At 44.7% G+C, this 16045-nt stretch overlaps 1 protein-coding gene across 1 annotated transcript in view; it reads right to left on the bottom strand.

The window, feature by feature from the left end:
• Nucleotides 1–677: 677 nt before the first annotated feature.
• Nucleotides 678–16045, bottom strand: part of LOC311141314 (hyaluronan and proteoglycan link protein 1-like) — a 31182-nt gene continuing 15814 nt past the window's right edge. Inside the window, exons 2-4 of the mRNA XM_084176608.1 lie at nt 13938–14309; nt 3685–3987; nt 678–3478 (exon numbers count right to left, since the gene is read on the bottom strand). Of these exons, the coding sequence (XP_084032734.1) occupies nt 3189–3478; nt 3685–3987; nt 13938–14309 (965 nt within the window). The 3' untranslated portion in view covers nt 678–3188. The remainder of the gene's footprint in view (nt 3479–3684; nt 3988–13937; nt 14310–16045) is intronic.

Raw genomic sequence — 16045 nt, forward strand, 5'->3', positions numbered from 1 at the left:
AGTCAATGAACACCATTCTCACGTAAGTGTTCCTTTGTCCAGAAAGGGCAGTGTGGAGTGCAATTGAGATTGCGTCATCTGTGGATCTGTTGGGGTGGTACGCGAATTGGAGTGGGTCCAGGTTGTCTGGGATGATGGTGTTGATGTGAGCCATCACCAGTATTTTGAAAGCATTTCATTGCTACAGATGTGAGTGCTACGGGGCGATAGTCATTTAGACAGGTTACCTATAGGCCTGGTCTTGAATGTCTTATGGATCACACAAACCTCCTCCACACTTTATAGACTATCATTAAATCAATACCAGGGTTGCACATTTTCATATCACAAAATATTGATTTGAAACTGGTTTCTGAATGAGTCTTTGCAAGTGGAATCTTTTTTATATCGATCCCTACATCTGTATCCTAGTTGTTGGTACACATGCAGTATTAAAGCCTTATATAGGCAATTTACTTTCAACAAAAAACTCCATTGTACACTGAAAATGGAGACAGGAGAGAGTGCCCTTCATTTGCCAACTCCTATGCTCCTGCCAGCAGCTTTCTACTGCACCAAGGGCAACCTCCGAAATTTATAGAAAGTAGAAACATAATCCATTTATGTTGGTCCAGATCAAACAATAACAGAAATACACAGAACTACCCTTAAATGGAGGGGAGAAAGTCACAGAGTCAAACGTTTTTTACCAAGTTTTTATTTTCAGTTCGGTCTTTTGTTCAAAAAGGTAAATGGCATTAGAATACAAAAAATACCTCCACCGAAGGTTGTGCGCATACAAAGGTGAAAAACACCAATTATGTGTATCATGCTTTAGAAAAGTCAGTCTATTTAAGAGTATTTTATGTAACTGCAGTTACTAAACCAGGTTCAACCAAATAACCACATGCTACCTGTGTCAATGCCATCTAGGAGAGAGAGAGAGAAAGGTAAGCCTAAATACAACACAAAAAGAAAATAAAGATGACCTCCATCATTTGTATGTTCAGTTTTACTGGCCAACATTGGCTCCAATAGGCTAGTGGTTGTGGCTATAGTCAACACAGCTCTCAATTGTCAACCTCCTACATGTCCAATGGGCCCATTTTAGTGTTCTAATGCTGAGAGAACACTGTAAAACATTTAACATATAGAGACATATAGAAGTCAAGTGGTATTTCTAGTCGCTCTCTTTTTTACCACTTTATATTTGCAATGCATATAAAATAACTCTGGTTACTGCCCTTGGACCATGATAATATTGTTATCATGCCAGAATAAACTTCACAGGAGGCTAATCTCAAGTCTTAGTTAAAATTGGTTGTAAATACTTTGTGATTTTTTGCTCTTTGAGTCTGGACTGGACCAACCTCTTCAAGTCAGGATTTAAGTCAGACCCTGTGTTTCATTGATTTGCGTGTGAAGACAAAAACTGCTCAACATTGTTTTTCCAAAATGATCCAATTGGAAATTCTTAAAGCGGATCTTGGGGGGCCTGGATGGATCAACCAAATCGGTCACCTGGCTTTAGGCACTGTTGCACACTAGCAACGGGGGCTTAAAGGAAGTCGGATGCCCTGAGAAGTGCAATGTAAGCCCTGTGTTTGCAGCTCATAACTTAAGTGATGTCGTACAATCAAATCTACAGTACGTTGAGATTTTTCCTTCACTGACATTTAGCTGAAATTATACCCAGGAATTGTTGCGATTTCAATCTGAGAATTTTGTCCAATATGATACGGTACACTAAGTAAGGTTTTGGTGAGGGGCAAGTGTGGGGAGTACATATTAAGATTCTCTCAAAAGAGTTACAAAAAAAAACAATTCAAAACAATTTGACCAAGCAATATGCCACACACTGACATAAAAAGAACATTAGAAAAAGGCAATGCAAACCCTTTGTAAAAAATAACAAAAAGGGTTATATTAGTTACAATAATTGCTCAGAATGACTTTTGATTATCTATTGATCTAAACTATCTATGAAGAGGGGTGACAGTCCGGGACACATACATTCATGGTATGCCTTAAACAGACGTTTTAAAAGATCGGATCACAGTTCATAAAGTTGAAAAGCACCCCAAAGGATTCTTAGTAAGAGGGGGAAGGAAGTATTTAGATGTAGAGGAGAGAAAGGTATTATTAAAGTATCACTTGCAAAAACACGTTTTTTTTCAGAGAGAAGGGTCTATAAGTTAGTAGATAAACTTTTCTGAAACTTTCTGAAACTTTGGAACAATATCATATACTCTTAGAAAACAAGGTGCTATCTAGAACCTAAAACGGTTCTTCGGCTGCCCCATAGGAAAACACTTTGAAGAACCCTTTTTGGGTTCCATGTAAAACCCTTTCCCCAGAGAGTCCTATATGGAACCCAAAAGAGTTCTACCTGGAACCAAAAAGGGTTCTACCTGGAACCAAAAAGGGTTCTCCTATGGGGACAGCCAAATAACCCTTTTGGAACCCTTTTTTCTATGGGTGTAGTTCACCGTTTCAGGACATACAGGAAAGTTAGCTAGCTAACTTGAATGTCCTTTGTGAAATGTCAGATGGAGATTCACTTGAAATGGGGATTAAAACGTGATTTTGTTGTTGTTGTTGTTATTTGTCTGTCGTAGTTTGTTGTAGCATTACTGTGCAAGTGTTACTGAAAACAGAACTGCCATAGTCAAACAGTGGTTATTATGTTAATGCCATTTAGCCCATAAATTGCTTGATATGCATGTTAGTTAGACGTGATGCATTTTGTCACAGACAATTTTTTTAAACTTAAAAACCATTCCCTCGTCAAATGGAGCATAAACACTCGAATAATTATTTCTTCACACACTCAATCTGTGGAGGACAAAACAAACGAGGATGATGTAACTCATCCAGTCCTTGTCTCTGTCACAATTTCAACCATAGTGCTGTGTTATTATATGACCAACATATTACATGACTGAAAATGTTAAGGAATATCTCTTGTTTCAGCTTACAAAATACATTTTGATAATTGCAGTATGAAAATGAGTTTTTACAATATTCATGGTTGGTAAGAATAAAAAAAAAAGGTTATCACAGTTTTGGTAAGGTAATGAGCTCATGCTAGTTCATGCAAATTAATTCCCGGCATGCATTGGTGTAATTGTTGTTGTTGTTGTCGTTGTTGTTTTTCTTTGGTGGTTATGTTGATTTTGTGCTCAGGGCTAAGTCCTGGCATTCCCTCTTCACTGCTGGCCCTTGAAGCAGTAGACACCAAAGAGCTTTTGCTTCTTGTCGGGGAATCCCACGAAGCGCACGGCCGCCTCTGTCGGGCTGCAGTTCCTGCGGGGTCTGGAGATGGGGTAGCGGACGCTGCCGTCAGCCAGCCAGCCAGAGTCGCAGCGGTCATAACTGTTCAGCTTCCAGGCAGCGTACATCTGGGCCACATTGGCGATCTCAGCCCCGTCATCCTGGCATGCCTGAACAGCCTCTGCGAACGTCAGCTTGTCGGGTTGCACCAGCCAGTAGAAACGACCTGGGGTCAGAGAGGAGAAGACGGCCAAAAGTCAACAGAAGATTTGGGTTGGGTTGGGGGCCTTCTGCCTCACTTTACAAAAAGGTCAATTAGAAATGTTGATGAACTCTGGCCTACTGTAATGTATGTCCATCTATTTCTGCTACTTGAATAATTGTGTCTTAATGACACATAACACACTGCACACGAAGGAGACACCAACTCACCCTTGAGGCCAGAGGTGAAGCAGAAGACATCGTAGTGGCTCTTGGACTTTTCACGCTGGCCGTAGTTCCTCAGGCCCGCCCCGGCATTGGCACCTCCACAGGGCCCTCTGGGTTTGGTGATGGGGTACTGCACGGACCCGTCGTTCAGCCAGCCAGCATTGCACCAGTCCATGCCACTCCTCCAGGCCTTATAGAGCTGGTCGAAGGAGGCCACCACAGAGTCCTGGTCCAGGCAAGCATGCTCGGCATCGTGGAAGTTGAGGTTGTATCGGCCCAGCCGTGGGGAGTAAGGGAACACCACACCTGGGAATGAGAAAGGAGCTGGGGTTAATGTTAGACAGTAGTGCATTTGGCTCTTACGCTGAATGGAGCTCCCACTCAGGAAAATGCCAACGTAACTCACTATTCTATTTAAGTGAAAATGCCAGAGAAGCCAGTGTTTGGAGGATATATTGGCAAGGGTGTTGTTTCGTCGAGGGCCCGGCAAACCGTGCCAATATATCCTCCAAACAACTGACTTTGAGGGCATTATCACGTTTATATAACGGGTTAACAACATATTCAAATAATGATTGACATATTTTCATTAAAAACGTTATTTTGTTTAATTTATTTGTTCGTTCTATCGGTTCGGTTGCCAGAGATGCGACCCAGTCATTAAGTATTTTTGTTCTAAATCTATGGACGAGACCCAGTCGTTTGTTCTAAATGTTCCGTTGCCATGATGGCTGGCAACGTTCTTATGCCTTGCTTGCTAGCTAGCCAACTTCGGCTAACACAGTCACGTCAAACAGTGCACCCAGAATAACAGCAAAGTAGCTGCATTTGCGTTTGTTTAAGCTGTTTTCTAGTACTTTTTTGGGGGATGCATCCATAACAATGAACTAATGATGCACGATTTCGCCTGGCATAGAACATTTGCTTTCTTGCCAGGCCACTGTTCAGAGGAGCTAGCCAACTACACAGCTAACACAATCATTTCAAACTGAAGCTGGAATGACAGCAAACTAGTTGTGTTTCGTGTTTTTTTATTGACATTCTTTGTACATATCCATGTAAATAATTTTGATTCATGATTTCAACTGGCTTGTCCCAACTCCTGACATGTTCATTACTATAGGACAGCTGGAGATCGAATTTCAATATTGAAACAATGTTGCAAATTTCGGAGAGACAGGTTAATACAAATCTCCGCTGTTGAAAACCAAATGTTAGTCCAAAAGAAATGGGAGATAACGTCTAAATACTTTTTATAGTGGAGATTAAGTGTATGAATTGCCTAGCTGGGCTGATGAGACAGAGGATTGCGCAGTCAGATAGAACAGTGAATAGGCATTTCAACGTCATAGCTTTAGCCGGGCAGTAACTTGTGGAATAGACACCGGTTGGGATGCGGTTTTAACCAATCAGCATTCAGGAGTAGACCCACCCATTGTATAATGTAAGATGAATTGTTCTCTTTTAACAAGTCAGAAAATTGTTTTTATCCTTTTTATGACATGTGCTATTTTGAATGTATCCTTACATTAATGTTTATTTTATGTCTTTAATGTAATCACCACAGTGGATAGAAACCCATTGCATAGTTACGCATGTTATATACAGTGAGGGAAAAAAGTATTTGATCCCCGGGTGATTTTGTACGTTTGCCCACTGACAAAGAAATGATCAGTCTATAATTTTAATGGTAGGTTTATTTGAACAGTGAGAGACAGAATAACAACAGAAAAATCCAGAAAAACTCATGTCAAAAATGTTATAAATTGATTTGCATTTTAATGAGGGAAATAAGTATTTGACCCCCTCTCAATCAGAAAGATTTCTGACTCCCAGGTGTCTTTTTATACAGGTAACGAGCTGAGATTAGGAGCACACTGTTAAAGGGAGTGCTCCTAATCTAAGTATGTTACCTGTGTCAACGACACCTGTCCACAGAAGCAATCAGTCAATCAGATTCCAAACTCTCCACCATGGCCAAGACCAAAGAGCTCTCCAAGGATGTCAGGGACAAGATTGTAGATTTACACAAGGATGGAATGGGCTACAAGACCATCGCCAAGCAGCTTGGTGAGAAGGTGACAACAGTTGGTGCGATTATTCGCAAATGGAAGAAACATAAAAGAACTGTCAATCTCCCTCGGCCTGGGGCTCCATGCAAGATCTCACCTCGTGGAGTTGCAATGATCATGAGAACGGTGAGGAATCAGCCCAGAACTACATGGGAGGATCTTGTCCATGATCTCAAGGCAGCTGGGACCATAGTCACCAAGAAAACAATTGGTAACACACTACGCCGTGAAGGACTGAAATCCTGCAGCGCCCGCAAGGTCCCCCTGCTCAAGAAAGCACATTTACATGCCCGTCTGAAGTTTGCCAATGAACATCTGAATGATTCAGAGGAGAACTGGGTGAAAGTGTTGTGGTCAGATGAGACCAAAATCGAGCTCTTTGGCATCAACTCAACTCGCCGTGTTTGGAGGAGGAGGAATGCTGCCCCACACCATCCCCACTGTCAAACATGGAGGTGGAAACATTATGCTTTGGGGGTGTTTTTCTGCTAAGGGGACAGGACAACTTCACCGCATCAAAGGGACGATGGACGGGGCCATGTACCGTCAAATCTTGGGTGAGAACCTCCTTCCCTCAGCCAGGGCATTGAAAATGGGTTGTGGATGGGTATTCCAGCAGGACAATGACCCAAAACACACGGCCAAGGCAACAAAGGAGTGGCTCAAGAATAAGCACATTAAGGTCCTGGAGTGGCCTAGCCAGTCTCCAGACCTTAATCCAATAGAAAATCTGTGGAGGAAGCTGAAGGTTTGAGTTGCCAAACGTCAGCCTCGAAACCTTAATGACTTGGAGAAGATCTGCAAAGAGGAGTGGGACAAAATCCCTCCTGAGATGTGTGCAAACCTGGTGGCCAACTACAAGAAACATCTGACCTCTGTGATTGCCAACAAGGGTTTTGCCACCAAGTACTAAGTCATGTTTTGCAGAGGGGTCAAATACTTATTTCCCTCATTAAAATGCAAATAAATGTATAACATTTTACATTTTACAGTTTCGTCATTTAGCAGACGCTCTTATCCAGAGCGACTTACAAATTGGTGCATTCACCTTATGATAGCCAGTGGGACAACCACTTTACAATATTTTTTATTTTATTTTTCGCTTTGGGGTGGGGTAAGGGGGGGGGGGTAGAATGATTACTTTATCATATCCCAGGTATTCCTTAAAAGGGTGGGGTTTCAAGTGTCTCCGGAAGGTGGTGAGTGACTCCGCTGTCCTGGCGTCGTGAAGGAGCTTGTTCCACCATTGGGGTGCCAGAGCAGCAAACAGTTTTGACTGGGCTGAGCGGGAACTGTGCTTCCGCAGAGGTAGGGGGGCCAGCAGGCCAGAGGTGGATGAACGCAATGCCCTCGTTTGGGTGTAGGGACTGATCAGAGCCTGAAGGTACGGAGGTGCCGTTCCCCTCACAGCTCCGTAGGCAAGCACCATGGTCTTGTAGCAGATGCGAGCTTCAACTGGAAGCCAGTGGAGTGTGCGGAGGAGCGGGGTGACTTGAGAGAACATGGGAAGTTTGAACACCAGACGGGCTGCGGCATTCTGGATGAGTTGTAGGGGTTTAATGGCACAGGCAGGGAGCCCAGACAACAGCGAGTTGCAGTAATCCAGACGGGAGATGACAAGTGCCTGGATTAGGACCTGTGCCGCTTCCTGTGTAAGGCAGGGTCGTACTCTGCGAATGTTGTAGAGCATGAACCTACAGGATCGCGTCACCGCCTTGATGTTAGCGGAGAACGACAGGGTGTTGTCCAGGATCACGCCAAGGCTCTTTGCACTCTGGGAGGAGGACACAATGGAGTTGTCAACCGTGATGGCGAGATCATGGAACGGGCAGTCCTTCCCCGGGAGGAAGAGCAGCTCCGTCTTGCTGAGGTTCAGCTTGAGGTGGTGATCCGTCATCCACACTGATATGTCTGCCAGACATGCAGAGATGCGATTCGCCACCTGGTTATCAGAAGGGGGAAAGGAGAAGATGAATTGTGTGTCGTCTGCGTAGCAATGATAGGAGAGGCCATGTGAGGATATGACAGAACCAAGTGACTTGGTGTATAGCGAGAATAGGAGAGGGCCTAGAACTGAGCCCTGGGGGACACCAGTGGTGAGAGCACGTGGTGCGGAGACAGATTCTCGCCACGCCACCTTGTAGGAGCGACCTGTCAGGTAGAACGCAATCCAAGAGTGAGCCGCACTGGAGATGCCCAACTCGGAGAGGGTGGAGAGGAGGATCTGGTGGTTCACAGTATCAAAGGCAGCAGATAGGTCTAGAAGGACGAGAGCAGAGGAGAGAGAGTTAGCTTTAGCAGGGAGGAGAGCCTCCGTGACACAGAGAAGAGCAGTCTCAGTTGAATGACCAGTCTTGAAACCTAACTGGTTTGGATCAAGAAGGTCATTCTAAAAGAGATAGCAAGACTCAAGAGTTTTTTAGAGAAAAGAAAGAAGGGATACTGGTCTGTAGTTGTTGACATCGGAGGGATCGAGTGTAGGTTTTTTGAGAAGGGGTGCAACTCTTGCTCTCTTGAAGACGGAAGGGACATAGCCAGCGGTCAAGGATGAGTTGATGAGCGAGGTGAGGTAAGGGAGAAGGTCTCCGGAAATGGTCTGGAGAAGAGAAGAGGAGATAGGGTCAAGCGGGCAGGTTGTTGGGCGGCCGGCCGTCACAAGTCGCAAGATTTCATCTGGAGAGAGAGGGGAGAAAGAAGTCAAAGCATAGGATGTCGTCAACCTTCTTTTCAAAATGGTTGATGAAGTCATCCACAGAGAGGGGGGAGGATTCAGCAGGGAGGAGAAAGTGGCAAAGAGCTTCCTAGGGTTAGAGGCAGATGCTTGGAATTTAGAGTGGTAGAAAGTGGCTTTAGCAGCAGAAACAGAGGCAGAAAGATGCCAGGTCCGCAGGGAGTCTAGTTTTCCTCCATTTCCTGTTCTGTGAGCTCGCAATGATTCGTCAAGCCACGGAGCAGGAGGGGAGGACCGAGCCGGCCGGGAGGATAGGAGACATAGAGAGTCAAATGATGCAGAAAGGGAGGAGAGGAGGGTTGAGGAGGCAGAATCAGGAGATTGGAGGGAGAAGAATTGAGCAGAGGGAAGAGATGATAGGATGGAAGAGGAGAGAGTAGCGGGATAGAGAGAGCGAAGGTTGCGACGGCGCATTACCATCTGAGTAGTGGCAGAGTGAGTAGTGTTGGAGGAGAGCGAAAGAGAATATGATACAAAGTAGTGGTCGGAGACTTGGAGGGGAGTTGCAGTGAGATTAGTAGAAGAACAGCATCTAGTAAAGATGAGGTCAAGCGTATTGCCTGCCTTGTGAGTAGGGGGGGACGGTGAGAGGGTGCGGTCAAAAGAGGAGAGGAGTGGAAAGAAGGAGGCAGAGAGAAATTAGTCAAAGGTAGACGTAGGGAGGTTCAAGTCACCCAGAACTGTGAGGGGTGAGCCATCCTCAGGAAAGGAACTTATCAAGGCGTCAAGCTCATTGATGTACTCTCGAAGGGAACCTGGAGGGCGATAAATGATAAGGATGTTAAGCTTGAATGGGCTAGTGACTGTGACAGCATGGAATTCAAATAAGGAGATAGACAGATGGGTCAGGGGAGAAAGAGAGAATGTCCACTAGGGAGAGATGAGGATTCCTGTGCCACCACCCCGCTGACCAGATGCTCTCGGGGTATGCGAGAACACATGGTCAGACGAGGAGAGAGCAGTAGGAGTAGCAGTGTTTTCTGTGGTAATCCATGTTTCTGTCAGCGCCAAGAAGTCGAGGGACTGGAGGGTAGCATAGGCTGAGATGAACTCTGCCTTGTTGGCCGCAAAACGGCAGTTCCAGAGGCTGCCGGAGACCTGGAACTCCACGTGGGTCATGCGTGCAGGGACCACCAGGTTAGAGTGGCAGCAGCCACGCGGTGTGAGAAGGTTGTATAGCCTGTGCGGAGAGGAGAGAACAGGGATAGACATACAGTGAGGGAAAAAAATATTTGATCCCCTGCTGATTTTGTACGTTTGCCCACTGACAAAGACATGATCAGTCTATAATTTTAATGGTAGGTTTATTTGAACAGTGAGAGACAGAATAACAACAAAAAAATCCAGAAAAACGCATGTCAAAAATGTTATAAATTGATTTGCTTTTAATGAGGGAAATAAGTATTTGACCCCTCTGCAAAACATGACTTAGTACTTGGTGGCAAAACCCTTGTTGGCAATCACAGAGGTCAGACATTTCTTGTAGTTGGCCACCAGGTTTGCACACATCTCAGGAAGGATTTTGTCCCACTCCTCTTTGCAGATCTTCTCCAAGTCATTAAGGTTTCGAGGCTGACGTTTGGCAACTCGAACCTTCAGCTTCCTCCACAGATTTTCTATGGGATTAAGGTCTGGAGACTGGCTAGGCCACTCCAGGACCTTAATGTGCTTCTTCTTGAGCCACTCTTTTGTGGCCTTGGCCGTGTGTTTTGGGTCATTGTCAGGCTGGAATACCCATCCATGACCCATTTTCAATGCCCTGGCTGAGGGAAGGAGGTTCTCACCCAAGATTTGACGGTACATGGCCCCATCCATCGTCCCTTTGATGCGGTGAAGTTGTCCTGTCCCCTTAGCAGAAAAACACCCCCAAAGCATTATGTTTTCACCTCCATGTTTGACAGTGGGGATGGTGTTCTTGGGGTCATAGGCAGCATTCCTCCTCCTCCAAATACGGTGAGTTGAGTTGATGCCAAAGAGCTCAATTTTGGTCTCATCTGACCACAACACTTTCACCCAGTTCTCCTCTGAATCATTCAGATATTCATTGGCAAACTTCAGACGGGCATGTATATGTGCTTTCTTGAGCAGGGGGACCTTGCGGGTGCTGCAGGATTTCAGTCCTTCATGGCGTAGTGTGTTACCAATTGTTTTCTTGGTGACTATGGTCTCAGCTGCCTTGAGATCATTGACAAGATCCTCCCGTGTAGTTCTGGGCTGATTCCTCACCGTTCTCATGATCATTGCAACTCCACGAGGTGAGATCTTGCATGGTGCCCCAGGCCGAGGGAGATTGACATTTATTTTGTGCTTCTTCCATTTGCGAATAATCGCACCAACTGTTGTCACCTTCTCACCAAGCTGCTTGGCAATGGTCTTGTAGCCCATTCCAGCCGTGTAGGTCTACAATCTTGTCCCTGACATCCTTGGAGAGCTCTTTGGTCTTGTACATGGTGGAGAGTTTGGAATCTGATTGATTGATTGCTTCTGTGGACAGGTATCTTTTATACAGGTAACAAGCTGAGATTAGGAGCACTCCCTTTAAGAGTGTGCTCCTAATCTCAGTTCGTTATCTGTATAAAAGACACCTGGGAACCAGAAATCTTTCTGATTGAGAGGGGGTCAAATACTTATTTCCCTCATTAAATGCAAAACAATTTATAACCTCCTTTTTGACATGCGTTTTTCTGGATTTTGTTGTTGTTATTCTGTCTCTCACTGTTCAAATAAACCTACCATTAAAATCATAGACTGATCACTTCTTTGTCAGTGGGCAAACGTAAAAAATCAGCAGGGGATCAAATACCCTTTCCTCTCACTGTACATACAGTAGATAGAAATATACTGTAAATGAAAGCATACAGATACACATAAAACATACTGTAGGTGACGTATATTACTCTAAACTGAATACAGACCATTCTTCCTTTCAACCAGTGGCACTGTGTTTGTAATTCCAGTTTCAGAATGCGTATGGAAGAGAGAATTTTGGATTTCTGTTTTACACACTCGTCCTACTGTCGGTTTACAGACCCAGACATCCAGTGGGATGAAGAATGTGTGTGGTCCTGGGTCTAGACCGGACCAGTGATGAGGGAATGGGGGTTTCTGACATATGATCTGATAGTATAAGTTAGTGAGTGTAAGCCATTACTCTTCTTGGTCTTGCGGCTCCTGGTGAGCGTTAAAAGAGCAGCCATCTCCAGAGAGACAGAGAAATTCCAGACTTCGCTAACTGCCTAATTTTGTGGCTGTCTGCCACTCAGCAGGGAAGGGAGATTCATCTCACGCAAGGTAGGTGTGATCTCTGCTGTTTTTACCAAACAAGATGTTCATGTTTTAATTAGCCTGCAACTGCCAAGCTACAGATGCAGGACCTTAATTTGATCACCCTGTTGCTGGAGATATTTCCTGCAATGCAGGAAATCTAAAACATGTAGTGTATTTGAGGTTTAAAAGGGCCTCTGAAGTTTGTGATTTCTACTTTGAAATGTCAGACCTGATTTTTCATTACGAAAAATGTATCAACCCCTACAAAAATGTCCATTAATTAAAATCCACATCATAATTCACATTTCCTGTTGCTGCAGGATTATTTTCCTGCTGTAGCAAACTGGCTCAAATTAAGATGTATGTAAGTATGTTAGACCAGAACAACTTGTACATTCCATTATATTGATCAACTGTGTCCCGCAAATGGAACTTCTGGTGTCAATCATTGGGTGGTTCAGTTATGTCATTAACAGCTGTAAAACAGCACCTTGAGTGGGATGGTTCTGTAATGGAATTAATTCCCTTGACTCAGACTTTGCTGGTCTATTGTCCTGTTCAGTATTTTATGTGTCCAGCCTCCACCCAAATGTGAAAACCCTGAGGGGAAGGTGGCTATCATCAGGCTCTGGTGATTGTTGACATGTTCTTGGAGAGCACAGAATTGGACCTCAACAGCACTTCTTCAGCCTTCATGAATGTACTTTGTGTCAGAGACGTAAGAGGAAGCGAGACATTCCACTCCCAAATTTTTTCTGGTTCATGTACAGTCAATGAACTAAGTAGACCAGACCCAGATGCTATTGCATTGATGCCTATGGGAGAGCCACCCCTTAATTTCTTTCAATCGTAAATGGCCTGAGTAAGACATTTGCATTCAACCCCCGTCTTTGCTTTGTGTCACTGCTACTGTAGCTAACAGAGAGGATGGTATTTGACCACTGCCTGTTTATCCCAAGACAAATCAGCAGCTTGTCTCTTTACCCTTTGGGAATGGTTAAGAAACGACTAGGAGCCGATAAAGCAGGAACCATTACATTTACATTTGAGTCATTTAGCAGACGCTCTTATCCAGAGCGACTTACAGTTAGTGCATACATTTTTCATACTGTAAGACAGTAGATTAGCCTGGCATTGCTATATCAGCATCTGTAGTTGCATCTGTTACAAAACCCTGCATCCCATGGTAGCCTAAGTACGAGAGTGCTGGACTGTCAGATGTGTACAGCCGACACCAAGATAACATTTGATTTGATAACCGGTACTTTGAGGAAAATCACAACCAGCATTGAGGTTTTTTATTGGACTATTTTGTTCCAATGTTAACAATGGCTAGTTGTACCAGCATGTTTTCATTATGGCTAGCGAACTAGTTTATTTCTGTTAAAGATCCCTTTTCTTACCCAAGAGCCAAATCTGCTCAGGCGTTCTTGGCGGTCTTGGCCCAGATAGGAACGAGGACCATGTAATAGTATTGGATGCATTTAGGCTGACTCAGTTTAACCGATAGATGATTTGCCATGTGGTTGTATTTGTTCCACATGTTAAAAGGAAGAACAGGACTTATTTCATCATTATACAAATGGTATGAGTAAGGAGGATGTCTGGATAGATGTGGAGTGGTATTAGTTCAGACGGAAAATGTCTTTTAGTTTACTGCAGTGTAAGACTGCGTGAATGTACTCAGCAGAAAATTTGAATAAATGAACAAAAGATGTCTTTCGTCTTTTGTCTCTCTACAAAGAAATCAATAATGTGGTGGTGAGGTGTTGAAAATAAGGGAACAGCCAGTCCGTGAAATATATTTATTGGCTCTGGTCTTGAAACCATTAATTTCCACCAGAGAGTAGTTCATGGGTAGGACTAGGGCGGCAGGGAGCCTAGCGCTTAAGAGCGTTGGGCCAGTAACCGAAAGGTCGTTGGTTCAAATCCCAGAGCCGACTAGGTTGGGGGGGAAATCTGTCGATGTGCCCTTGAGCAAGGCACTTAACCTTATAAGAGCGTCTGCTAAATGACCCCTGCAGGTCAGGCCACTTGGTCTGGAAAAACTCCTCTCTATTTACAAGGTAAAGTATAACATCAACAAAAAGACAAGATAAAATGGAGGGGGGTGATGAGGAAGTGCAGGATGATGAGATGACGGCCATCGCAGAGCTGGTGGCAGAAGTAAAGATAGAAGGATTTACCATCGCTGTAGCCTACACTACCTAGCACCTCCAAGGTAACCTCATGGATGACATCATCAATGCCATCAATGACCTCACAACGGAACTTTCCCATGTCGTCTAGGGACACATCGCTGAGGACCAGTGAGGCGTCGTCATCGTTGGCCTCCAGCAGGTGGACGCGGCCCTGGAAGCTGCCGTAGCTCTTTTTGTGGAATCCCATGGACACCAAGATATCCTCCTCCAGAGACTCGTCCGCAGACAGCTTGGTCCATTTGATTCTCATGCCCACGCTGCCGAAGGATATCCCATGCTGGCGGTGGAGCCGGCATGGTAGAGTGACGTTGGAGCCATGGCTGGCAAGCACCCGGTTCTGATCACCAAGTTCAGTCTCTGTGAAAGACAAGAGAAGGGGTAGAGTGAGTTAAGTTAACCCTCCCGTTGTCCTAGGGTCAAAATGACCCGTCACTGTGTTGAACCAACTTTATTTAATTTGTATATTTTTTGGATCATTTGTGAGAAGGAGGCAGTGATACTTTCTTTAAAGTCTCACTGCCTCCTTCTCACAAATGATCCCAAAAATATAAAAATTAAATAAAGTTGGTTCAACACAGTGGCGGGTCATTTTGACCCTAGGACAACGGGAGGGTTAAGTTAAGATTCAATAAGGCATCAGAACAACAGGGTAGAATACTGAACAATGTTGTATTAATTACTGGTGTCAGTTCAGAATGGACCGATTCACAGAAGCAGACTGACACGTCTGGTAATGTTTTGGGTGAGTAATGGGTTTGTGCATACGTTTTAATGATTGACGTGCGAGGACATTCCAGTGTACCAGAATAAAGATAGTCCACAAGAATTGTGGCTTTGCATGTGGTTGGTTGGCAAGCAATCAAATATTAAAGGATCTCTGAAAAATGGCCCTCTCAACATTGCCTATAAACACGCTATAATTTTCCACTTTTTAAAACCCATAATGACTGTGGCTTGGAGTTTGTGGCATGGCTCTGTCACCCTTGCAACAATTTGCAGAGCAATTTGCCATGTTCCTGGCACTAGTGGTTGGGTGGGGGAATGGGGGGCAGTTTACATGGACTTTACTGTATAAGCTTATCTGTATAGTGTCTTGTGGTAGGGGTGTACCAGTGCAGGAGTGAAACTGACTGCCACCAAAGATTCCTTAGCACTCTCTGGGTCTTACAGTAGGTAACATATTGCTTGTTACACAATTGGGTCACACTATATACTGTAGACGTATTATTTAAATAATTGATGGTGTCTGTGTGTTATGAAACACATTCACATTCACAAGCACACACACACACACACACACACACACACACACACACACACACACACACACACACACACACACACACACACACACACACACACACACACACACCCTCCTTTCTGTAGGGGCCAGTAAGCTCCATCATCAAAGTGGGCCTCCAGTCCTGATTAGATTCTGCTTTGGGGCACCAGCCAGTCTCCCGCCTCTGGAGCGAATCATCAGCATCTGGCTTTCACCAAACTGTATACCACCGCCAGCTCTGGCAGTTATTCCGCATTAACCCCCGAGATTAAATGTTTATCTTTCATCCGGCCCAGCTGACTTGTGTAAAAAATAAGTTGGCCATCCCGCCAGGGCAGGAAACAAAGTCCTTCATTCATCACTTTACAAAAAAAAGGTGACAACTATTCGGTTTGCAAACAGACAAGTTTTCCCTCACGTTATGGCCGTCATCATTCCCTCCCTCACCTCCCTCCCTCCCTCCCTCCCTCACCTCCCTCCCTCCCTCCCTTCTTCCCGGCCTCCCTCCTAACCAGGCCAAATCATGGGCATTAAAATGGGGTGGTCCCCCCCCTTTGCTGTTATAACAGCCTCCACTCTTCTTGGAAGGCTTTCCACTAGATGTTGGAACATTGCTGCGGGGACTTGCTTCCATTCAGCCACAAGAGCATTAGTGAGGTCGGGCACTGATGTTGTTCTTCCACAACAATCCCGACAAACCATTTCTGTATGGACCTTGCTTTGTGCATGGGGGCATTGTCATGTTGAAACAGGAAAGGTCCTTCCCCAAACTGTTGCCACAAAGTTGGAAGCACAGAATGGTCTAGAATGT

Source organism: Coregonus lavaretus, assembly GCF_964263955.1.
Source record: "Coregonus lavaretus genome assembly, chromosome: 14".
Taxonomy (NCBI): Eukaryota; Metazoa; Chordata; class Actinopteri; order Salmoniformes; family Salmonidae; genus Coregonus; species Coregonus lavaretus.